The sequence below is a fragment of the Moschus berezovskii genome, chromosome 6 (assembly GCF_049115385.1).
Source record: "Moschus berezovskii isolate FMDL1 chromosome 6, NW_MosBer_1.0, whole genome shotgun sequence".
Taxonomy (NCBI): domain Eukaryota; kingdom Metazoa; phylum Chordata; class Mammalia; order Artiodactyla; family Moschidae; genus Moschus; species Moschus berezovskii.
Window position 1 is genome coordinate 73,591,057 of NC_142465.1, and position 25,672 is coordinate 73,616,728.

At 42.3% G+C, this 25,672-nt stretch overlaps 1 protein-coding gene across 2 annotated transcripts in view; it reads left to right on the forward strand.

Moving 5' to 3' along the window:
- Positions 1-1,102: 1,102 nt before the first annotated feature.
- Positions 1,103-25,672, forward strand: part of C6H12orf75 (chromosome 6 C12orf75 homolog) — a 48,483-nt gene continuing 23,913 nt past the window's right edge. The window contains exons 1-2 of one of the 2 annotated variants that reach the window (XM_088837162.1): positions 1,103-1,471; positions 19,649-19,673. In XM_088837162.1, coding sequence (XP_088693288.1) covers positions 1,426-1,471; positions 19,649-19,673 — 71 coding nt within the window. In that variant the 5' untranslated portion in view covers positions 1,103-1,425. The remainder of the gene's footprint in view (positions 1,472-19,648; positions 19,674-25,672) is intronic. The other variant, XM_088837163.1, reaches the window with a different exon arrangement.

Here is a 25,672-nt window from a genome sequence, read left to right on the forward strand (position 1 = left end):
TATTGTGGGCAGACTTACACAGGTGGGCTCAGAGAGAGTCGTGCACCTTTGTGGGCATGCTTAGTCACTCAATCTTGTCCAGCCCTTTGCAACTGTAGCACGCCAGGCTCCTCTGTCTATGGGATTCTCCAGGCAAGAATACTGGAGTGGGTTTCCATTCCTTTCTCCAAGGGATCTTCCTGACCCAGGGATTAACCCAGGTCTCCTGCATTGCAGGCTAATTCTTTACTGTCTGAGCTACCATGGAAGCCTTTGGGATAGCTTCAGTCACTTATTAGGGGCAGTTCTTCTGAGTTTCCTCTGGTCAACCATCTTGCTTTGCCTGGCTCTGAATGCATATTTGGTATAATTTAGGGCCCTGCCCCTCTTGTATGCAAGCATCTTTTGGCCAAGATGGATTCCAGTGCAAGGGTTTCTGGGAAGTTGACAGAGTATATTATAGTCCAGCAACTCCTCCCTTCTCTGACTTCTGAGGAACCTTTCTGTGTACCTGCAGTTTGGGGATCTCCTTCATCTCAAAAATGAGAAATATGTATGTAGTCTCTTTATCTTCTATCCAAGCAGGACTGGGTTCCTGTCATTATCTTCATCTTGGAGCATCTGCCCACAGGGGACGACAGATGTCAGCTGCTCAGCCTGAGACCCATTTATCTCTCGCTTCAAGGTTCTGGATCCAGGTTTTTCAAAATTGCAGCAGATACTTAAAGTCTAGTAGGTTAATATGACCAACATAGGGAAGATTTTATGTTCCTGTTACTGGCCAGTGTGGATGGGGGAGCAGAGTTGTATTCGCTTTCCGTTAAAGCAGAAATGGATTTCCGTTTATAGAAATATATTTGGGGGAGGGGAGCGCCCATTTGCTCAAAACAGGTGTTCCCCGCCACTTCCTCCACCGACTCCCTCCCACCCCCTCAAAACACACATTCTGAAGTAGCGAGGGGAAGTGGGGAAAGAGAAGAAAAGGCAAAGAGGATGTAAAGGGCCGCCAGGTGAGCCTCCTCCACTGCCCTGCCTCACCCTCCAGCCCGCGCCGGCCACACCCCTCAGCCTCGCCCTCACCCCCAAACCCACTTTAAACTCCCGCCCCCTCTGAACGACGGCCAATGTCCGGCCGCGGAGCCCTCAGGAGGCTGAGGATTGGCCGGCGCCGCGGTTGCCGAGGTGACGGGTGGGTCCGGCGGGGTCCCAGAGCCCGGCTGGGCGGGGGCGAGGATTGCCCCGCAGTTTCTGCCCCAGCCGGCCCAGGCCTGCAGGGTCCAGGTTTACGCTCCTGGGTAGCTAGAGGGGGTGGTCCCCGGGAGCCCCTCGGACCCGTGAGTCCCCCGCCGGCCTCCAGCTCGGGGCGCGCCACCCTCCGTCTTCGTCTCCGCCCCCAGGATCTGCGGCTGCCAGCTCCCGAGCGTGGCTTCCCCGGCCGGCGGCGCGATGGGCTGCGGGAACTCCACCGCCACCAGCGCGGGCGCGGGCCAAGGTGAGCGCGGCGGGCGGCTGGGGGCGCGGGGACCGCGACTCGGGGGCGGTGGGGAGCTCTGCAGGGCTGACCGCCTCTGCGGGAGAGGCCAGGAGAGAGGCGGCGAGAAGGAAGGGTGCGGGGACCCGGGGCAGGGAGGGCGTGCAGCCCCCTCTCCCCGTCCCCGATTTCGGGACGGGAGCCGATCGTCCGGTTTAGGGCAGACTGAAAACAGGGCATTTCCCCTCCCTGTGCGGGGGCAGTCACGCCTGGATGAGGAGAACCTGCAGGGCGATCCTGCGGAGAGAGCGCGGGGAGCCCTGTTGGCGGGGCTCCCCTGCAGCGGGTAGTCCCGGCACTCTCCTAGGAGAGAGGGTTCCTAGTCGTGGCCAGCGTCTGCTCCCTCCTTTCTCGCACTCGCTTCCGCAGGCCTCGGGCCCCAACCCCTCGCAACCCGGAGTCTGCACCTGGAAAAGTGCAGCAGAAAGATTCAGGACTTCCTTTAGGGGGAGGGAAGGTGCTAGTGGCTTGAGAACTGGAAACAGGGCACTAAAAATTCATCTGAGTCTGTCTTGATGTTTAAGACCGGCTGGGCTGTTAAGATTCCTCTGAGAAGCTGCAGTATCGAGGATGCTTGAGAATGTGTGTGACAGAGCTTTAATATTAGCAGCGATCTGTTCATATATTTTTCATAAAAAAAAAAAAAAAGTGGAAACTTTTTGCACTTCATTGTGTTGATTGGCCGGGGAAGTCGTCTAGATTCCCCCCAGTCAGCCAGGCGTTGTATCAAGTGACTTATTCCGAAACTCAACCGTTCTCTTTGACTCAGCTAGTGTCTACTGATTTAAGAGTCTGGGTCTGTTTTGAGTAATACAGTATCAGCTGACCTATTTTGGTGTCTTTTGGATAAAGAACTCATATCTCCTCCAATTGAGATCAATCAGATGCCACATCCCATCCCAACCAGCAAATGGGAACAGCGCTCTGATGCTGCAGTGTTTCCAAGGCGGGAGTGAATGCCGGGTCAATGACTTTGTGACCTTGGGCCTGTCACTTCCCTTGATCCAGACCTCCTGGAAGATGTAGTTTAAAATTCAAGCCTTTCCAGTTTATTTATTTTAAAGTTTATTTTGATGTTCATTTATGGGATCATATATGGGAATCTGCTCATTTACTTGGCAAAGTTTGTTATTTCTCTCTGGCTGTCAGTGACCACACATATGGAATATTTTAGGAGAAGGCACTAAAATATGTGGGATTTTAGTCCCAAAGCTGTGAATGAAGCCAGATAAGATTCATTGAAAAGTTTATGTCTTACAGGTCATCTTTACCATCTCGAATTAAATTCCCAATCTTGTGACAGGCAGAGAGCTCCTGGGGAACAAACCCTTTCAATTCTTGCAACAGCGTCAAAGGTTGTTAGCTTAATCGGTGCCTTAGCATAAGGACAGGAGTCTCACTTGAGAGTGGCCAGAGAGCTCTGTGTGGAAACCTGGAACCGTGTCAAGACCACATCCTGCACCAGGAATTACCGTTTACTCTATAACAACTGAGGTTGAACTGCGTGGGTTCACTTATACATGGATTTTTTTTCAATAGTAAATGCTGTAGTACTACATGCTCTTCAGTCATTTGAATCTAAGGGTGTGGGACTGTGGATATGGAGGGCTGACCATGAATTATACTCAGATTTTCCACTCTGTGGAGGGTTGGCGCCCCTAACCCCTGTGTTATTCAAGGGTCAAATGTATATCTCTCAACCTAACATGCACTATGGCCCTATGCTTTCCACTGCATGTGCACCTTACTTTTAAAAAGGTTAAAACCATTACCTTTGGTTTGGTATGTTTTCCATATTATCAGAAAAAGAAAGAAAGAAAAGAAATCATAGGAAGGATTTGTAACTCATTTGCTTTAAAGTAGAGCTAGCTTCCCCTGTGGCTCACCTAATAAAAGAATCCGCCTGCAATGCAGGAGACCTAGGTTCAATCCCTGGGTTGGGAAGATCCCCTGGAGAAGGGAAAGGCTACCCACTCCAGTATTCTGGCCTGGAGAATTCCATGGACTATACAGTTCATGGCGTTGCCAAGAGTCGGACACGACGGAGCGACTTTCACTTTCATTTAGCTTACTTCAGGGTGTGTTGCCTCCCTGTCAGGGAATCGAACCCTAGTCTCCTGCGTGACAGGCAGAGATACTTACCACTATTCTAATGAGGAGGGTTTCCCCGGTAGCTTAGTAGGTGAAGATTCTGCTTGCAATGCAAGAGATCTAGATTTGACCCCTGGGTGGGGAAGATCCTCTGGAGGAGGAAATGACAACCCACTCCAGTATTCTTGCCTGGAAAATCCCATGGACAGAGGAGCCTGGCAGGCTACAGTCCATGGGGTCACAAGAGTTGGATGCGACTTAGTGACTAAACCACCACCACCAGCTTACTTCATTTATATTTTTGTTTATTAATGAACTGCTTGTCAGGTTTGGAGGTAGAGGGAGGTTTTCCATTGCTAAACCAGGACGATGATAAGTGAACTCTGCAATGGTGATGTAAGAAATAGAGAAAACATGATTCTCTTTACAAATATTTGGTTGACCTTTATTCCCCCAATGAGCACATTCCTTTTTGTGTAAAGGGAGATACAGTTATATTGAAAAAAACTACTCCGAGTGCATGTCTTCTTGATGAGTAGCCTTACTTTTGTTCACGAAGGACAGCTCCTATAAGAGCGTGCTGTTCTCTCCTCAAGCTTGCTCTTTGCTAAAAATTACTGTATGTTCAGAGAAGAGGAAAATAGCGAGGGCAGACTGTAAAACACGAAGAAGAAGAAAACATTATGAGTTGGGAGTTATTGCATCACCTCTTTGATGACTCTGCCCTTGTCTCTGAGAAGTCATCCCCCAAACATTTCTCTGCTGGTGAGTCTGGGTGCCTAGCCTCAGACTTTGGTCCTTGTTATTTCAAAATTTTCTGTCAGCTGGTGGTAGCACCTTAGGTTCAGAAAGGAAATGCAGCAAGAGGAGAGATGGAAGGGTAAGAGAACTAAACCACAGTGCAAAGGTTTCTTTCAATTGTGAACTTTGGCATCAGCATTAAATATGCTATTATATTGCCCAAGCTGCAAATGCATGTCACTGAACCCAAGTAAAATGAAATGCATTTAACTGGTGTTGTCTCCACCTTCCAGTAATTACAGTGCAAAACTTCTGAAATATCCCAGGAGTCTTACACTTCAATAGTCATTTTTAAGCTTTTCAGCAAAAAAAAAAAAAAAAAAGAGAAAGATGGTGGGCAGGTGCTGAACTTGAATGTGGGGGGTGAGGCTCAGTCTTGACATTGGCACTGTGTGGCTGTCACTGTGGGCATTTCACTTTACTTTTTTGAGCAACAGAATAGCACTCTACTGTAATTACTATATAGAAGTGGAATAATACCACGTTGAAGGTGAAATGGTGTTCCCTGAATATTTTTCTATAAGAACACAGCAAATCTGCTTTCAGAGGATACATTAGCACTTTATAATAAGGACCCCCAACCTGAAATCACCATTGTAAGCCCTGCCTTACTCCCTAAGTAATTCAGGTAAAACAAGATAATTGTTTCTTTTCCCTGGGCTATCTGGACAATAACTTTTCTTTGCTTTTGTCTGGTGAAATTGGTTTATATGACAAATTGATATTTAGTAGTGTGCTTCAGTAAATTTGATTCTGTATGTCAATACATGGAGAAACTAAAATGCAGTACAGTGATCAAACAGCCAGAAGGAATCAGCTCATACAGGCCCTAGATAATTTAGGTCAGATTTCCTTTACAGGAGATTTCTAAATGTGAGCTAGTACATGATCCACCTCTGTGTGCAAAGTTTCGTACTCTGTTAGGAAACTTTAGGGCAAGAGTAGGGGCAGCCAGCAAGGGATGACTGTAGAAAGAAATCAAGCTTTCCCCCTCTTGAGAAATTGGTTGTTGAGGTAGGAAGATTCACCATTTGAGAACACCTGCAAAGCAAAGTGTAGTCAAATATACACTGAGCATCCAAATGCCCAAGAGATATGGAAAAAATGATAGTTTATTCAGAGAAGTCTTCAGGGAGGAGTCAAAGTATCCATGATATTAGGGTAGAAGGGGTCATGAGAACCACTTTGATTATATGAGCCTGGTCCCCATTCTGATGTTTTAGGACCATCACTGTCTTAATGTAGGAATTTGATTTTTCCCAACCTAGAACTATACAGGACTTGTATTTTCCATTCCGTGACAATTCAGTACATTTTCCCTGCATAGTGTAGAGTCTAGAGACTCTAAACTTTAGAGGAACGTCTGGGTTTAAGAGCCCATCTTTTAAAAATTGAAGTATTGTTGATTTACAACGTTGTGTTAATTTCTGCTATATAGCAAAGAGATTGTTATATATAGTTTTTAAAATATTCTTTTCCATTATGGTTTATCTTAGGATATTGAATATAGTTCCCTGTGCTATGTAGTCAAATCTCATTCTTTTTCCATCCTACGTATAATCATTTGCATCTGCTAACCCCAGACTCGCAGTCCATCTCTCCCTCATCCCCTCTCCCCCTTGGCAACCGCAAGTCTGTTCTGTGTGTCTGTGAGTCTCTTTCTGTGTCGTAGATACGTTCATTTGTGTCATATTTTAGAGTCCACCGTGATGTTGTGTAACATCCATCTTACTTTGATAGATAAAGAGCCCATTTTGAAAGGGTTTCATTTGCTACAGGGCAGGGAACTGTTGCTTTCTCTGTGTTTTTCTTTGCTCTCCGTCTCCACCACTCTCTCGCTCGGCAACCAGATTCTCTATTCCCTTGTTTTTCCTTGAATATATTCCTTAATTAGGCGGAGACATGAACAACCCTGCATTTGAGCTGAAGAACCATAGCAGGTCGACTTCCTGTGTATAGTCATACATGTAGATTGTTGCCTGAGTCTGTAATGTAAACCGGGAAATCCTATTTTATGTGAACCAGAAAAATCCATTCAAAGTTTGGATGGTTCCAAATGTGTACAAGAGCCTATTTCAGTGTAGACTGTTTTGCAGGCTGTGAAAAAATATTTGCAGCAGCAGAGTCATTTCAGAAGTATTCTGCTCCTGGTAGTCAATTGAATTGTTGAGTTACTTTTTCTACCAGAGATGTGTAAGTGGCAGCTATCTGACCGTAACTTAGTTTATTACTAGACTCTTTCTATAGTGGTTCTTCTGTTATTTATATACTAATAGTATAAGGAGGTGGGGAAGAAGAGTTTTATTCTATTTTATCATTGTACCCAGGGAATTACTATAATTCTTTTGGGTCCAGTTACTTAGGTTAGTTGTCACTTTATCCCCTGTTAGATACATAACCACATTCTCTTCTGTTGCTGTAGCTATGTAGTCCAGCCTTCATCTACGTCTGTAGGTGGTTTCAGTCAGTTCAGTTCAGTTACTCAGTCATGTCCGACTCTTTGTGTCCCCATGAACCGCAGCACGCCAGGCTTCCCTCTCCATCACCAGCCCCCAGAGTTTCAAACTTATGTCCATTGAGTCAGTGATACCATCCAACCATCTAATCCTCTGTCGTCCTTTTCTCCTCCTGCCTTCAATCTTTCCCAGCATCAGGGTCTTTTCTAGTGAATCAGTTCTTCACATCAGGTAGCCAAAGTATTGTAGCTTCAGCTTCAGCATCAGTCCTTCCAACGAGGACTGATTTCCTTTAGGATGGACTGGTTGGATCTCCCTGCAGTCCTAGGGACTCTCAAGAGTCTTCTTCACCACCACAGTTCAAAAGCATCAATTCTTCAGTGCTCAGTTTTCTTTATAATCCAGCTCTCACATCCATACATGACTACTGGAATGGTTTGTTAGTGCTGAAATTCAGCCACTGTGCTCAGCATTAGTCCAGGCTGTGTAGTGGTAATAATATAAAATTTTGCTGATATCATCAAAGAAGTCATTAATATCTTATGTGCTACTTCTCTCCAGCTCATTTAGGCTCCCCCCTCCCCCATCAATCTGTCTTTCTATTCTTTAAATATGCTCCACTCATTCTTGTTATCTGTCTACTTGAAATACTCTTTCCTGGAGAGCTGATATTTTGTTTATTTATTGTCATTTTTATTCCCCTTCCCCAAAGGTAAGCTTTATGAGAGTCTTGTACATCTTGTTCACAGCTGGACGCTTGGCCTAAAGACCAATATTCAGTCTTTCAGTGGAATTTTTTGGGTCTTAAAATTTTTTTTGTTGAATGGATAAACAAAACAAAAAAGATATAAAATTAAGTCCTAACTTGTATAGGCACTCTGTGACTGACATAACACTAGAGGAATGAAATAAAACGTTAGGCAACCAGGGAAGCCTGCTTGGAAGAAGTGGGACTTGATTTGACTTTGAAGAATAGGTAGGATTTGGATAAGCAGAGAATGGAAGGGAGGGCACTTTTAGAGCAGTATGAAAACATAGGGACAGAAACGGGCTCGGTGCACTTCAGGGCAGTGAGAAGTCTGTCCTGACTGGGTCAGTAGTTCACATTGGTTGCAGAGTGTTGGAAGTAAGAACCGTCAGGATGGGAGTTGGGGAGAACAGAGAGGCAAGAAGGCCTCAGAACTGAGAGGAGGCTCTGGAGCCAAAAGACCCCAATTCAAATCCTGCTTTCATCATTTATCCGCTGCATAACCTGGACAACTTGCTGAAACTGTATCTTAGTTTCCTCAGCTGTAGAATGGAAGAGTGGTTATAGAACCTACTCAAGATTAAATGAGTTAATATATATAAAGTGCTTAGAGCAGTGCCTTATTGTCTGCGTACTCAATGTGCTATTATTAATACAGGGAAAGACTGTCATACCTGGTATAGAAGGAAGGAGCCAGCAGTAGAGTGATGGAATTTAAGGCTGTCGTCAGGAGTCCGTGAAGTGAGAGGGTTGTTGGTGAATGGTGGAGGCATTGGCATCAAGGACCCCTGCAAGCCAGTTAGACTGAGGACCAGCTACATGTGAGGGAGGTTGGAAGTGGAAGTGAAGCTGCTCAGTTGTGTCTGACTGTGTGACCCTTTGGGCTGTAGCCCATCAGGGTCCTCCGTCCATGGGATTTTCCAAGCAAGAGTACTGGAGTGGGTTGCCATTTCCTTCCCCAGGGGATCTTCCCAACCCAAGGATCAAACCCAGGTCTCCCGCATTGCAGACAGATGCTTTACCATCTGAGCCACCAGGGAAGCCCGAGGGAGGTCGCGGGAGGGAGAAATGAAAATGAACCCAAACTGTTAAAGCCTAGGAGACAGGTGGCACTAGTGGGAAAGAATCTGCCCACAATGTGGGAGACCTGTGTTCAATTCCTGAGTTGGGAAGATCTCCTGTAAGAGGGCATGGCAACCCACTCTAGTATTCTTGCCTGGAGAATCCCATGGACATAGGAGCCTATTAGGCTCCAGTCCATGGGGTTGCAGAGTCGGACACAACTGAAGTGACTTAGCACAGCAGTAGGAAACTGGAAGGAGCTGCCGCTCCCTCTAAAGGGAAGGTGAGAGGATGCAGGTGACCCATTATCCTCTTGGATGGACCGCGTTTGAGGTGATGTGAATGACAAGATGTGTGGAAACACCTCTGTGCAGTTATCCTTGGCACGAAAGTATTAGGAGGTTCACTTGTTCCAGCCCCCCACGATCGATGTTGCAACCACGTGGCTGGTTCATGAAGGTGACCCAAGAGAGTTATTCAATTCTGCCGTGAGCCACTTACAGCTCAATAGAGACATAGCTTAAATTATAGCAGCTAAATGTCAATGCGTTGCCTTATGTCTGTACTTATATAGCTGTGTTTAATAATTTTTATCTACTGAAAGTGTAGTATTTGGCAAGGGCAACCTGTAAGCAAAGAGATTTTCTCTTAAGGACATCCACGTTCATTAACATCATTTTATTTGCAACAATATGGGTTGGACCTAGAGGATATTAAGCTAAGTGAAATAAGTCAGACAGAAAAAGACAAATACTGTGTGTTTTCACTTATATGTGGAATCTAAAAAATGACACAAACAAATCACTATAATGAAACAAAAACAGACTCACAGGTACAGAGAGCAAACTAGTGGTTGCCAGGTAGTGAAGGGGGCTTATGGGTGAAATAGGTGAAGGTCTTAAGAGGTGTGTGTGTGCCAAGTCACTTCAGTCGTGTCCAACTCTTTGGGACCCTATAGACTATAGCCCTCCAGGGATTCTCCAGGCAAGAATACTGGAGTGGGTTGCCATGTTCTCCTCCAGGGGATCTTCCTGACCCAGGGATCGAACCAGTGTCTCCTACGGCTTTTGAATTGCAGGCAGATTCTTTAGCGCTGAGCCACAGGGAAAGCTCCATTATTGAGAGGTCAGTTCAGTTCAGTTCAGTTGCTCAGTTGTGTCCGACTCTTTGCAACCCCATGAATCACAGCACGCCAGGCCTCCCTGTCCATCACCAACTCCCAGAGTTCACTCAAACTCATGTGCATCGAGTCGGTGATGCCATCCAGCCATCTCATTCTCTGTCGTCCCCTTCTCCTCCCACCCCCAATCCTTCCCAGTATCAGTCTTTTCCAGTGAGTCAACTCGTCGCATGAGGTGGCCAAAGTATTGGAGTTTCAGCTTCAGTATCAGCCCTTCCAATGAACACCCAGGATTGATTCCCTTAGAATGGACTGGTTGGATCTCCTTGCAGTCCGAGGGACTCTCAAGAGTCTTCTCCAGCACCACAGTTCAAAAGCATCAATTCTTCGGTGATCAGCCTTCTTTACAGTCCAACTCTCACATCCATACATTACCACTGAAAAAACCATAGCCTTGACTAGATGGACTTTGGTTGGCAAAGTAATGTCTCTGCTTTTTAATATATTACTAGGTTGGTCATAACTTTCCTTCCAAGGAGTAAGTGTCTTTTAATTTCATGGCTGCAATCAGCATCCGCAGTGATTTTGGAGCCCCCCAAAATAAAGTCTGACACTGTTTCCACTGTTTTTCCATCTATTTCCCATGAAGTGATGGGACCAGATGCCATGATCTTCGTTTTCTGAATGTTGAGCTTCAAGCCAACCTTTTCACTCTCCTCTTTCACTTTCATCAAGAGGCTTTTAAGTTCCTCTTCACTTTCTGCCATAAGGGTGGTGTCATCTGCATATCTGAGGTTATTGATATTTCTCCCAGCAGTCTTGATTCCAGCTTGTGCTTCTTCCAGCCCAGCGTTCCTCATGATGTACTCTGCATATAAGTTAAATAAGCAAGGTGACAATATACAGCCTTGACATACTCCTTTTCCTATTTGGAACCAGTCTGTTGTTCCATGTCCAGTTCTGACTGTTGCTTCCTGACCTGCATACAGGTTTCTCAAGAGGCAGGTCAGGTGGTCTGGGATTCCCATCTCTTTCAGAATTTTCACAGTTTATTGTGATCCACACAGTCAAAGGCTTTGGCATAGTCAATGAAGCAGAAATATAAGGTACTAATTATACAATAAATAAGTCTTATGGATGTAAGTCAGCACAAAGAAAATAGTCAATAATGTTTTAATAACTTTGGTGCATAACCTATAAAAATGTTGAATCTTATGTTGTACCTGAAATTAACGTAACATCGTAAGTCAACTATACTTTAAAAAATTTACATTTTTAGAATACACTGATCTGAAATTTTTTCTCCACTATTGAAGAAATGATTTACGATTCTGTGTCTCTTATTGAAAAATAGACTTTGCTGTAGATGAACTAAAGAGCTGTTGTTCTACTTCTTTTGGCCAAATTGAGCTGATGACATAGTTTTAGAACTATTATGGGTCAGAGGAGACATAGCAAGCTGTCAAAATTAAAGGAGCTTTGTTTTTTTTTCTACAGTTATGTTTATACAATTCTCAGAGAGACGTTTTTCTTTCATAAAACAAATAAAGAGTAAAACTGTCCTGCATATTTTTATTATTTCCCATAAGAGCCATAATCATTTATATTTCTGATTAAAAGAAGAGTGATTTGTGCATCTTTAGTGCCTTTTAGAAATTCTTCATGTGCATAATTTTATTTTCTGGTCTATGTGTTTAAGTTATCACTACTCAGTCTGAACAAAAAAGATACAATTTACTATGTAATTTAGCGATTCATTTGTTTGTGAACAGTTCCAGTATATTACGTCAACGCTATGAAGTGCATAGAGAACAGGGATGAAAAAGGCATTAATAGAGTGTTTTTTCAAATGTACATACGTATGTGACCTTTCTTTTAAAAGAGATAAATATTTTCTTTTTGTTAAAATTTGGCATGTGTAAGAAAACTCCTAAAAATAAATATATGACTCTGAACCATATTGAAAATGTACTGGGCAGTACAGGGCAATCTTTTAAACTTATAAGACTTATTAGAGTGCCAAGAAACATCTGTCTATAGGAACCAAAATGTTGCAAATATCTGCTTAATATCACTGAACTGATGTATATTGCAGCTGGCTTTGTCATGCACTAGGAGTAAAATTTTGTCTGTGTTTGCAGAATATGTGACATGTCATATTAAATTTAATTTTTCCTCAATGTTAATTTTGCTATGTACTTCTTTTCAAAAGGGAATTTCTGCTTTTGGAAAGGTGGAGGAGCACAGGGATGAGAAGTGTATTGGATTGAATGGTGACCTCTAAAAAAGATACGTTCTCATCCTAATTTGGAATGTGTGAACATTGTCTTGTTCGGAAAAAGAGTCTTTGCTGGCATAATTAAGGATTTTGAGATGAGGACACCATCTTAGATTATCTGGATAGGCTCTAAATCCTAGGTGATGAAGCGTCTTTGGAAGAGGCAGACAAGGAGAAAAGAGATGTGGAGAGGAGGTGATGTGAGGACAGGGGTAGAACAGAGAGGATACTGTCTGCCCACCAGCCGCAGAGTGCCAAGGAGGACCCACTGTCCCCTGATGTTGAGAGGCCTGGACCGTGTTCTCCCGCAACCTCTGCAGGGTGTCGGGACCTTCTGACACCTTGATGTTGTACTTCGGGCCTCCAGAACTCCGAGAGCATGTATCTCTGTTGTCTTAAGGCATTTAGCTTGTGGTGGTTTGTTACAGCATTCCTGTGGAACTAACACAGAAGACATTTTTGTAATTGTTCCTGGAATGGGATAAAATCAGAAAATCACAAATTGAAGAGTTTACAAACAATACCTGCAGTGTGAATAATCATTTGCTGAAGCAGATACAGCACCGTTCAATCTTGGTGTGATTCATACAGCATTTCAAGGCTGTTCAGAGCCTCAGTTATTTATGGGGGTACCCAATTTATATAAAACGTGAAGGTTATCTGAGAGGTTTTTCCTTCCCAGATGCCATCTGCCTCTCCAGTTCTCTGACACCATCCAGTTCAATTCTGACGCTCATATGTGGAGTTAGTGTCTATCACCGTAGGTTTGAGGGCTGAGTCGCCCGAGATGGTCTCACTTCAGACACCAGTAGCAACTTGCACTTACTTGCACTGCTGTGTGACTTGACAGCAAATTTGGGGTTTCTCACATCCCCCCACCTCAGATCTGACAGTTTGTTAGTATGACTCAGGAAGGTACTTTCCTTACTGGATTTAATGTACTAGTTTATATCAAGGGCACAAATGAACAGCCAGATGGAGAGGTACAGAGTTCATGTTAAGAGTCTCAGGCATAGGGGTCTCTGTCCCCATAGAATTGGGGTGCGCCCCCTCCTGGCACATGGATGTTCAACTCAGAAACTTTCTGAACCCGGTCCTTCTCCTTTTTATGGAGGTTTCATTACATAGGCCTGATTGATCGGATCTTTGGCCACTGGCGATTAACTTGATCTCCAACCCCTCTCTTTTTCCAAGAGGACAGGGAGTAGGGTTGAAAGTTCCAAGCTTCTAATCAAGCCTTGGCTTTTATGGTGACCAGCTCCCATCCTGAAGCTACCTGGGGTCCTGCCAAGAGTCACCTCATTGGAAGAAACAGGCTCTTATCATCCTTATCTCTCAGGAAGTTTCAAGGGTTTTAGAAGCTCTGTGCCGGGAAGAGGGAATGAAGACCAAATATCTTTCTGTGATTCCTCAATATCAGATTAGTTTTTTGTTAATGTTTGAATAAATTGCATTTGCTGTGCATTTTTAAGTGACTGAGACTCTTGACTTTGGGACTCATGAATACAATTTTTAAAATCTTTTGACAAAAGTAAAAGGTACAGACTTCAGTGGCAGTCCAGTGGTTGAGTCCACGCTTGTACCGCAGGGGGCGTGGGGTCCCTCCTTGGCTGAGGAATTCTGCATGCCCCACAGTGCAGGCACTTCCCACCAAAAAAAAATATACGTATATACAATCACGGTGAAATGAGGCAACATTGTGAACAACAATCTTCTAAGTGTTAAAGAAACAGTTGTATTCAGAAGGAAGTGTTCTTTACATACCCTAACCACTTATATTTTTTGTCAGTGGAACTGAATATGATATTTCTCTGAGAGCAGACCTTCCCCTCCCACTTCCATTTTTTAGGAAGATATTTAAAATTATAATGATCAATAATACAATTTTGGAAAATAGTCATTAAATCTTTTGACTCACAAAAATTCTAATTTAGGTCTATATATTTTGTGGTGCTTCTATCCTGCAAGAAACATTGTTTCCTGCCTTCCCCTGTGTTAATATACACAGCTATGTTTAAACAGTAGAGAGGCATTTTGGCAGGAAATGAAGTGGTGCTGACAGGGAAAAATGTTCTACCCCAGAGGCCTTGAAAGAAGTAGCTTACACCACTATAAATATTTGTTTAATAAATGATGAATACCATGAATCATAAACACAAAGGAAATGGGATTTTGCTGCTATTTGAATTGTTCTAGTCAAAGTATCTTTTGCATAAATTATCTAGAGAAGAACTCCCCATCTGGTTAACTGTAATCAATATCTAGATGAAGTATGATTAAAATGTTGCACTGAGGGTAATCAGAATTTTTCTTCTTTTCTAGTAATTTTATTTTATACTTTTGCAAAACAAAGATATTTCATATTTTATATACCTAGAAATTCTGATATTTTTGCTTGGAGTTTCAACAATTACAGATTTTGTTTATCTTTTTCTCTGAGAAGTTGTGTGTCAGGGAGTCATGTTCTACCTGCCCTGGTTATAAGCTTATCATTCATTAATCCCTTCCTCCTGTGAAGGTGTATGCTTTCTTCCCTTTTAGAAAGATGAATGCACATTATAATCATATCTATAGGCTTGATATATATACATCAAGTCAGTGTTTCTGACTTCTTGGCCTCCGTCACCATTGCAGTTGTTAAATAGATGGTGCCCTTTAAGAGAGGTACATTTGTGAACATAAGAAATGGCCTGCTTCCTTCTGGAAGGTAACACCTGGCATCTGCCTTGGGCCTGTTGGGAAGTTAGATGGTGAACCCAGCAGGAAAGAGGCCGTGGGGGTGCCCGGAGTCAAGGTGAAGTGGATGCAGGGTTTCTGGTGACTGATGAAAACAGGTACTGAGGAGATAACGTGTGACTGTTTTGAAATGAATTTCACACACACACTTATTGTGGTTTGTCTTTTCTGGTGCCTTTGTTGGCCCAGGCTTAGAAGCTGAAGCAGAGGGATCTAGGGACTGTCAAATAAAATACTGGAGCAGGAATTTTACCTGGGTCTTCTGCCTTCCAGTTCCATGCTGTTGTTTCCCTACCACCCTGCTGCCGTCCCGCAGATGCAGTGGGGTGGCTTCTGTCCACTCTGCACTCCCCTTCATCTCTAACGGCTCAGCGCTCGTGGCCCTCACATCACGACCGCTGTCTTCTTTCTGTATGACGTCCCGGAATCCGTTCTGATGCCTTCTGCTCTCTCCTCCCCTGAGCACTGCAACCCCCAATCATTCCCCATCTTTTCCCATGAAAATGAAACTAAGAAAATGAGGATATTTATTTTCTTTTTAGACTTTCTCCCAGAATCTCATGCTTGTTTTGATTCTGAAATAAAATGTCCATTTTTACGGGTTTTTGGTGGCACTAATCTTTTGTTTATTTTTTCCTGTCGAACTCTCCACTGTTATTATGTTTAAGATTTTTTTAAATTCTAGGATTTTTCTTCTTTTTTTTGGTTTTATGATCTCAGATTCCAAAGCCGTTTTTATTTATGTAATCTTAGTGAGAGTTGTGAAACAGAAATATTACTCTCCCCTGAGTAAAGACTGTGAAGTTTTTTACAAAGTTCAGGTTTGGTCAAAACCTTTAAAGAATTTATTTGAGACATAGTCTTTTTAAAATTCATTTAAAAATAATTTTATTTATTTTTTGGCTGTGTAGGGTCTTCATTGCTGCTCCGGCTTTTTCTCTAGCTGTGGCAAGCAGGGGCTTCTCTATAGGTGTGGTGCACAGGCTTCTCATTGCAGTGGCCTCTTTTCTTGGGGAGCAAGGGCTCTAGGGCACCTGGTTTTCAGCAGTTGTGGCTCCAGGTCTCTGGAGCACAGGCTCAGTAGTTGTGGTACACAGGCTCAGCTGTTCCACGGCATGTGGGATCTTCCCGGGTCAGGGACTGAACTCATGTCTCTGTACTGGCAAGCAGATTCTTTACCACTGAGCCATCAGGGAAGCCTGACACACTGTCTTGATTATCTTTATTCTTTTCTTTGAATTTGCAGTATTATAGGTCCTAGATTGATATCTCTTGGATAAAGTTCTTACAATTTTGGCAATAACTCTTCCTGCAGACTTGTTTTTATTTTGTAGCACATTTTCCTTTATCTTCATGCCTCTGTGACTTGTGCAGGAGTTAACTCTCACTTCATAGATAGGAAAATTGAGATACTAAGGAAAATGTGACTGCTAATAACAGTGATGCAGTGCAGGAGATCCAGGTTTGATCCCTGGGTCGGGAAGATCCTCTGGCGAAGGCAATGACAATCCACTCCAGTATTCTTGCCTGGAAAATCCCATGGACAGAGGAGCGTGGCAGGCTATAGTCCATGGGGTCACAAGAGTCGGACATGACTTAGTGACTAAACCACCACCACCAATAACAGTGAGCTATTTTTATGTGCCAGACTTGGTTCTGTTTACATCTTTTTAGAATTAAAAAAAAATTTTTTTTGGCTATGCCCTATGGCATGTGGGATCTTAGTTCGCCAACCAGGGATCAACCTGCGTCCCCTGCAGTGGGAGGGTGGAGTCTTAACCACTGGACCACCAAGGAAGTCTCAATTTTTAAAATGTATTGATTTTTTCTTTTTTTTTTTTTTACTGAGGTGCAACTGACATATAACATTATATTGGTCTCAGGTATACAATGAGATGATTCCATATTTATATATGTAGTGAAATCACCACAATAAGTCTAGTTACCATCTGTCACCATACTCAGTTAACTTTTAGGATTTGCTGTCTTGCAACTTTCAAGTATGCTGTATGGTATTATTGACTGTAGTCGCTGTGCTGTACATGACATCCCCATGGCTTATTTGTTTCAGAACTGGAAGTTTGTATATCTTGGTTTGCTTCACTTGTTTTGCCCATTCCCCAAGTTGCCTACCCTCTGGCAACCACCATTCCTTTCTCTGTATCTATGATTTTTTTTTTCATTTGTTTTGTTTTTGAGATTGCACATATAAGAGAAATCATGTGGTATTTGTCTTTCTCTGATTTATCTTGCGTAGCATAATTCTCTCACGGTCCATCCATGTTGTTGCAAACGGCAAGATTTCCTTCTTTTTTCTTCATGTGCGTGAGTGCATGCTAAGTCACTTCAGTCGTGTCCAGCTCTTTGCGACCCCACAGACTGTAACCCATCCATGGGATTCTCCCGGTAAGAATACTGGAGTGGGTTGCCATGCCCTCCTCCAGGGGATCTTCCCGATCCAGGGATTGAACCTGGGGCTCTTAACGTCTCCTGCATTGAACGGTGGATTCTTTACCACTAACGCCACCTGGGAAGCCTGCTGAGTAGAATTCTATTCTATTATTCTATCCTCCTGTGTCTATATCTCACATCTTCTTTATCCATTCATCCATCGCTGGAGTTAGGTTGTTTCCAATCTTGGCTATTGTGAAAAAAGGTGTGACGAACATAGGGGTGTATGTATCTTTTCAAATTAGTGTTTTTGTTTTCTTTGGATAAATGCCTAGGAGTGGAATTGCTGGATCATATGGTAGGTCTATTTTTAATTTTTTTGAGGAACTTCTGTTGTGTTTTCTGTAGTGGCTACACCAATTTACATTCCCACCAAGAGCGTGCACTGGTATCCTCCTTTTTCCACGTCACTTGCCAGCACTTGTTATTTGTTGTCTTTTTGATAATAAGCGTTCTCACAGGTATGAGGTCATATCTTGTGGTTTTGATTTGCATTTCTTTGATGATTAGTAATGTTGTGCATCTTTTCATGTACCGATTGGCTATCTGAATGTCATCTTTGGAAAAATGTCTATTCAGATTATTTGCCCATTTAAAAATCAAGCTGGTTTCTCTCTCTCTCTCTCTCAACCTCTCTCTCTCTTGCTATTGAGTTTTATGAGTTCTTTATATATTTATAATATTAACCTTTTATATCAAATATGTAATTTAGAAGTATTTTCTTCCATTCAGTAGGTTGTCTTTTCATTTTGTTGATAGTTTCCTTTGCTGCGCAGGAATTTAAAAAATTTGATGCAGTCCCACTTGTTTATTTTTGCTTTTGTTGCCTTTGCTTTCGGAATCAGATCCAAACATTATTTTCTAAGATCAGTGTCAAGTAACTTACTGCCTATGTTTTCCTCGAGGAGCTTTATGGTATCAGGTCTTACATTTAAGACTTTAGTTCATTTTGAGTTAATTTTTGTGTATGATGTAAGATAGTTGTTTAGTTTCATTCTTTTGCATACCACTGTCCAGTTTTCCCAAGACAATTTATTGAAAAGACTATGCTTTCCATGTTGCATATTCTTGCCTTATTTGTTGTAAATTAATTGAGCATGTATGCATGGGTTTATTTCTGGGTTCTGTATTCTTCTCCATTTATCTGTGTGTCTGTTTTTTGCCAATAACATACTGTTTTGATTACTATAGCTTTGTCGTGTAGTTTGAAATCAAGAGCATGATGCCTCCAGATTTGTTCTTTCTCAAGATGCTTTGTCAATTCAGGGTCTGCTGTGGTTCTGTAGACATTTTAGTATTATTTGTTTTATTTTTCTTGAAAAATGTCATTGGTATTTTGATAGAGATATATAGATTTTAAAGAATGTCACGGTAACTTTTGAGAAAGATATTTTTATTTTCCTCATTTGACATGAGGAAAGTGAACTTATAAGAGGTTGCTGCTGCTAAGTCACTTCAGTCGTGTCCGACTCTGACCCCATAGACGGCAGCCGACCAGGCTCCCCCATCCTTGGGATTCTCCAGGCAAGAACACTGGAGTGGGTTGCCATTTCCTTCTCCAATGTGTGAAAGTGAAAAGTGAAAGTGAAGTCGCTCAGTCGTGTCTGACTAATAGCGACCCCATGGACTGCAGCCCACCAGGCTCCTCTGTCCATATGATTTTCTAGGCAAGAGTACTGGAGTGGCTTGCCATTGCAAATAATACTTAATTCCATGTAGCTTTTAAAGTTGGAACTAAGTTTTGTTTGTTTAGGTAAAGATATTAGGGGGCAGAAGTGCAGATGGAACTGTGTTGTGGACGGAGAGTCTGTGATGAGTGGGAGGACTGTGGTCCAAAAGAGCTGGGTTGTTTTGACATGTGGGTGAGAAGCAGAAATGAGAGGGTTCAGTAGCAAATAGGATAAGAGTTGGAAGTGAATGTTACTCCTTTTGGAGCTGGGCTGGCATCTTTGAGACTTACCAATTCATTTAGGATGTCTCCGTTTTGTCATGTGACTTTGCTTTACTTTTTGATTAGTGCATAGTGTAACATAACAGTTCCATGTACGTAACAGCTTAGAAGTTGTGTGGCTTAGAAAAGAAAATATTTCTCAAATTTGTTACTGAATCTGTAAAATTAGCAGATTAGATTGGGCCGTCTTATAAAATTCCGTTCAGAATCAGGACTTTATAATTCATAGGAATTGTTAAAAATGGACAGAATAAATTCTAAACCTAAGATTTGGCTTTTTATGACTTTTCTGCTCTCCTTTTTCTTTGGTGAGATGATCTTTCAAAAAATCGTATTCTCAACTCATCTCTTAAAAAAGTTATTTTAGTTGGATATTGGGCTAAAGATTTTTGTACCAGTGTTATCAAGATAACAAGAAAATATCTTTTTTTATTTTTTTTCCAGGCCCTGCAGGAGCAGCTAAAGACGTGTAAGTACTTAATATTATGATTTTCTAAACTGTTTCTGAGGAAGACACTGTTTTCATGATTATGACCTTTAGATATGTAGTTTTGGCTGAAAAGACATGGAAGTACTTTCTGTACTGAACACAAATCAAGGCTTTCATTTGATTTGTAACTAAAGTGCTATTTGAATAAAGGGATTATTTGTGGCTTTTTATTTTAGCCTTTCAGTTGGCCTAGCACTTTAACCCAGAACTTTATGAAAGGGAAATGTTTAATTGTGTTTCCATACTAGCTTGTGTAGAGATTTCTTCTAATTGCAAGCTTGTGATTACCGCAAAATTAAGCACCTACTTCTATGACTATGCAACGTCTTAGAGTTTATCCCGTTGGGAGGGGTGGGAGCCAGGCATTTACCAAAGACATACTGAATCACTTTGAAGTTGATAAATAGACATTTGAGTGAATGTATACATCCAATCAAGGTAATCAGTATTGAGTTGAATTTTAGACCACAGGACCGGTTGAGGTTTTCCATCATGCATCTTCTTTGCATCTTCCTACCTTGAATCTAGGTATAGACAGGACATTGCAGTCGTTCACTATTTAAGAGTGTTTGTGGCACTGGGAACTATATTCAATATTCTGTAATAAATCATAATGAAAAGAATATGAAAAAGAATATATATATGACTGAATATATACATATAACTGAATCACTTTGCTGTATGATACATCAGAAACTAACACAACATTGTAAAGCAACTATACTTCAATTAAAAAAGAGATTAATGAGATGCAAATGTTCTGAAAAATAAGTGTCATTTAGGGAGCTGGGTAGTGAGGGTGGAGTGGGGAAGGGAGAAGGTGGGGATGAAGAGCCTTCAAGAACAAAAATAGGAAAAAGAGTGTTTATGGTCACTCCGTGGATTGTGGGACTCTGTCCAAACCACTGCAGTCGGTTTGGAGGTCAAGACTGATGGTGCCACACACACAGACCAAGAGGGCAGGAGAAGATGTATTACTCACATAATCAGGCTTTCTAGGGAGAGCAGGGTGGTCTCCTAAATTGGTCCATGCAGTTTGCATGAAGGAAGTGGGGAGTGGCTTTGTTTTTTATTATGAGTGGTGCTGGGGGTGGGTGGGGGCGGTGGGCAGAGGAGTGCCTGGCTGTCTCCTCCCTGTTGGCACACATGGAAGAGTTTTCAGTGGGACTTGAAAGCTTTTGTCACAAGCGGAGTCAGGCTTTCAGAGTCATTTCAAAAAAGGAATCCAGAGAAGGTTAGATTAGGACTATAAAGTTTCGGGGGGATTAAATAAGCTTTTTATATGGAACTTGAGGTACAAAGGAAGCAGTGTAGAATACTTCAGTCTCCTGGTTGCAGTGGTTGGGTTTATTACCAAAGCATCTGGCAAGAGAGCGTTCAGCACCCTTATGTGTTCCTGCTGTGGCAGTGTCTCCGTCTCTCCTTCAGTCTCTCCCTTTCCTTTCTGTACGTTGTTGCCAGGTTAATCCCCTGCCCTTTTAGGATCTCTGCTCCCAGTTTTAGATTAGTCTCCATTGCCCGTGGGATTGAGCCCAGAGTCCTTTGCAGAAAGGAAAAGGCCCTGTAGGTTTCAGCCTTTGGGAGAAGGAAGCCCTGCAGTCAGGGAGGGACAAGGTCAAGGAGCCAGCGGGGAGCTGGGCTCTCTGAGACCACTCTCAGGGTCTCACACTGACTTCCTGATTTCTGTCTTGGTGCCTTGATTCTTTTTGCTGTTCCCTCTGCCTGGAATGGTGAATTCTGTCTGTTCTTCTTGGCTTATACCTTATCCTCTATGAGACGGACATCCCTGACCTCTGTTAGTTGTGGTATCTCCCTCTTCTGGACTCTTAGAGCAGTTTGGACTTTTTTCCGTTGGGAATTGAGAGAAGTCCCCTCTAGTTCATAGTATCATGTTGGGGACATAGTGTGTAACAAATGATCTCATAATTTTTCTTTAAGAAGAGATTGATTTCATGACTCCTTCTTTCTTTGAAAGGTATGGAAATTTCTAAGAAGATTTAGTGATGGCTTTGTGGATGTTTTTGTCATTTTTAACGTCTCCAGGACATGAGACGCCATTTAACTATAACTACTCATGCGACGAGTTGACTCACTGGAAAAGACTCTGATGCTGGGAAAGGTTGGGGGCGGGAGGAGAAGGGGACGACGGAGAATGAGATGGCTGGATGGCATCACCGACTCGATGGACATGAGTTTGAGTGAACTCCGGGAGTTGGTGATGGACAGGGAGGCCTGGCGTGCTCTGATTCATGGGGTCGCGGAGAGTCGGACACGACTGAGCGACTGAACTGAACTGAACTGAACTTTTAAATTGTTTATTTATTTTTTATTTTTGACTGTGCCAGGTCTTTGTTGATGCTCCAGCTTTTCTTTAGATGTGGCAAGTGGGGCCTATTCTCTAGTCGCGGTGCATGGGCTTCTCATTGTGGTGGCTTCTCTTGTTGCACAGTACAGGCTCTAGGGCATGTGGGCCTTAGTAGTTGCAACACATGGGCTCAGTAGTTGCAGCTCCCAGTCTCTAGCACAGGCTGAATAGTTGTGGTCCATGGGCTTAGTTGTCCTGTGGCATGTGGGATCTTCCCAAATCAGGGATCATATCCGTGTCTCCTGCATTGGCAGACTGATTCTTTACCACTGAGCCACTAGGAAAGTCCCTTAACTACTTTTTAAAATCTTGAATTCACTAGATTTAAATGTCCTGTGACTTTGTGTACCTTATAAGTTCTGTAACTAAAAAGATATAATTTTATTCAATAAATGACCCTTTAAAAATAAATTGGTAGATTTAATTGGAAAAAGTTAAAGAAAAGTATAGTATTTTTTCCTTGCACAAAAGGTATACTCAACCATTTTTTTTTTAAAGCAGAAGCTGTAGATATATAAATCTTGACTGTAATATTAGAAGGTGTCATGAATGAAGGAGGAAACCAAGAAATTAAGACAATTTAAACTTTTATTATGAAGATTTAAATTTTTTGTTTTTATTTGTCATCTAAAGAGACTGATCCCAAATTAAAAGAAGTGGCCAGACTCACGTCATGGATGCTGAAAATACAGAACTTCAAATAGGGCAAACAGCATATTATATAGACCACATAAAAGTCTTTTGAGGGGGTTTGTGATTGTTTTTATAAGTCAGAATCATTTTAATTGCTCCTTTAATATATAATAAAAATCAGTGCTCTAGGGACGGTTTGGGATTTTTACAGTATCTCCAATTTACTATTATTTGCCTGCTTTCTATAGGCAAGAAACCAGGATATAATCAATAAAATGGTATTTTTGCCCTAGAGCAGGTCAGTATCTACTGGGGACCAAACTACAGTGTAATAAGTGCTAATTATTAAAATAGTCAAAATTTAATGCTAGTCTGGGTCTTGAAGGGTGAACAGGAGTTTGTGTGGGGAGGGAAAGTGTGGCAGGGCAGGGTAGAGAACACAAAAAGAGGCCCATGGGTACCAGAGAGCCTCATGCTCTTCTGGAAAGTCAGCCAGTGTTCCCAAGCCTGTGGCACAGGCTCAGCCAAGTGGAAGATGAGGCTGATGGGCCGGAACCAGCTCGTGAAGGGCCTTTGGTGGCAGGCTGGTCATGGTACTTGATTTTTATATGCATTCAAGAGCCATTCAGAATCTGAAGGTGGGGACTTCCATGACTGTGTTTGGGCTTTAGGGTGCTGACTCCTAGGGCAGTGGGCTGTGTGAGATCAGGGAGGGGTGGAGGCACAGAGCAGTAGTGGGGCTGAGGCTGTGAGAGGGCCAGACAGCAGACAGGACACGGGAAAGGAGCAAAGGCGATGATGCATTCAGGGCGCACCTGGAAGTGTCGTTGATGAGACCTGTTGACGACTGAATAGGGAAGGAAAGGAAAGGAAAACCTGAGGTGAAACGATAGCTCTGTGGTTTCAAACTCGAGCCAGGGGAAGGGATGGCTATGACCCAAAGAGGTCACACGAGCTACAGGGAGAAGAGAAGCCACTGGATGCGACGTGATGGCCACACTGGTCACTGGGGGATGTGGTTTCAGTTGAGTGGAGTGAGTACCAGTAGAGTCAGAGTGGCAGTGAATTAGGATTGAGGAAGTGATGCCTGGTCTTTTGTTTTACAATATTAGGCAGTAAGGGATGGAAAAATGTGGTAGCTTAAGGAGGAAACGTTTTTTAAGAAATATATTTCTGTTATAAAATAAATACTAAGGAAATTTGTAAACCACAGAAAAGCATTTTAAAAAAGAAAAAAATCAGCCATTATTCTACCATGAGAGATAAGAGACAATCAGCATTAATATTTGCATTATTTTCTTCCATTTCTTTGTGATTCTTTCTGCCTGATTATGTGTATGGGTGATTTTATGTATTGAAGTCTGATTTTCTTTCTCTATTTATTTTTACAGAGGAGACAGAGGGTTCACCGATAGGTGAAACTATAGGAACCAGTAGAGTAAGAAAAGCTGGGGGTGGTTTGGGGAGGGGTTATCTGTGTGAGGGAGAGAATAATTGATGGATGTAGATTCTAGAATATGCAAGAAGGATTAAAAACAGAAGGTTCACCTTATCAACTTGAGATAAGGAAGAAAGCATTAGTGAACATAGATAGAAATTTAATCATAAGACAGACCTACATGTATATCCGGGAGTGAGACTTTGTTTTTCTTACTCCCTCTTGTCAAAAGTAAACCACAGAACACTCACATGCAAAACAAAATAGAAGTGAATTCAACTTGATGACATTCAACTGTTTTCACAAACCTGAAAGTCAACCATGCTTTTATTTTATTTCAGTGAATTATCTTAGCTATTTGGCACAGATAGGTTGTGTTGGGATATTTTTGGTAGGAAATGGCAGAAGCCCAGCTTAAACTGGCCTAAACAAACAAACATAAAGGAATTTATTGGCACGTGTAACGGAAAAGCTCCAGGGGTTCAGCCTTAGTCACAGCTGGATCCAGGTGATTGAATGACAGGAAGAAACTCTTTCATCTTTGCTTTCCTGTGTTTGGCTCCGTTCTGAGGCAGCTTTTCCTCAGTGGTGATGGAGATGGCCATTTTTTTTATCTCATCGGCTTAATTCCCATGAAAAAAGAGCTTCTTTTTCCCTGAAGATTGATCAAGTCATAGTGCTAGGCTCTCCCTGGCCAGGACATGGGATCAGGTGCCCCTCTCTGAACCAGTCAGTGGGCCAGGGGAACATGGGTTTCTCATTGGCCAGGCCTTGGTCACGTGCCAACTGCTGGAGCCAATCAGTGTCGTTAGCCTCATCTAATCTTAAATAGTGGGAGAGCGGTGGTTCCCGCACCAAAGAAAAATTGGGATGCTGTTACCAAATGGGAGAGAATTATAACAGGGCAGGCAGAGAAAAAGCAGGTTCTCCATGTAGGTCAACCTTCATATTATTTCAAAATAATCTTTTGATTTAATTTTTATTGAAGCATAGTTGCTTTATACTGCTCTGTCAATTTCTGCTGTATAGCAAAGTGAGTTATATCCCCTCTTTTTAGGATTTCCTTCCCATTTAAGTCACCACAGCACACCAAGTCGAGTTCTCTGTGCTACATAATAGGTTCTTGGCAGTTATCTATTTTATACATGGTAGTGTATATATGTTGATCCCAGTCTCTCAATTCATCCCACCCCCTGATTTACTTTTCAGTGTGTGTGTGTGTGTGTGTGTGTGTGTTTTACAAATATATTTTGAATAAGAAACAGTATTAAACAAGTTGAATAAAATTTAATGTTTGCTGTTGAAAATAAAAGATCATAGCCTCTCAATTTAAACAAGGTTATTCAAAAACAATAAAATTTAATGTTTGCTGTTGAAAATAAAAGATCATAGCCTCTCAATTCAAACAAGGTTATTCAAATTAAAACTTGTAAAGTGATATTTCATTAAGATTTTTCTTGACAAAGCAGTTTTATTGTTATGGACGGTAACAGCTATAGAGAAAAATATCTTGGAATGAGTTACCATAAAACGCATCAAACC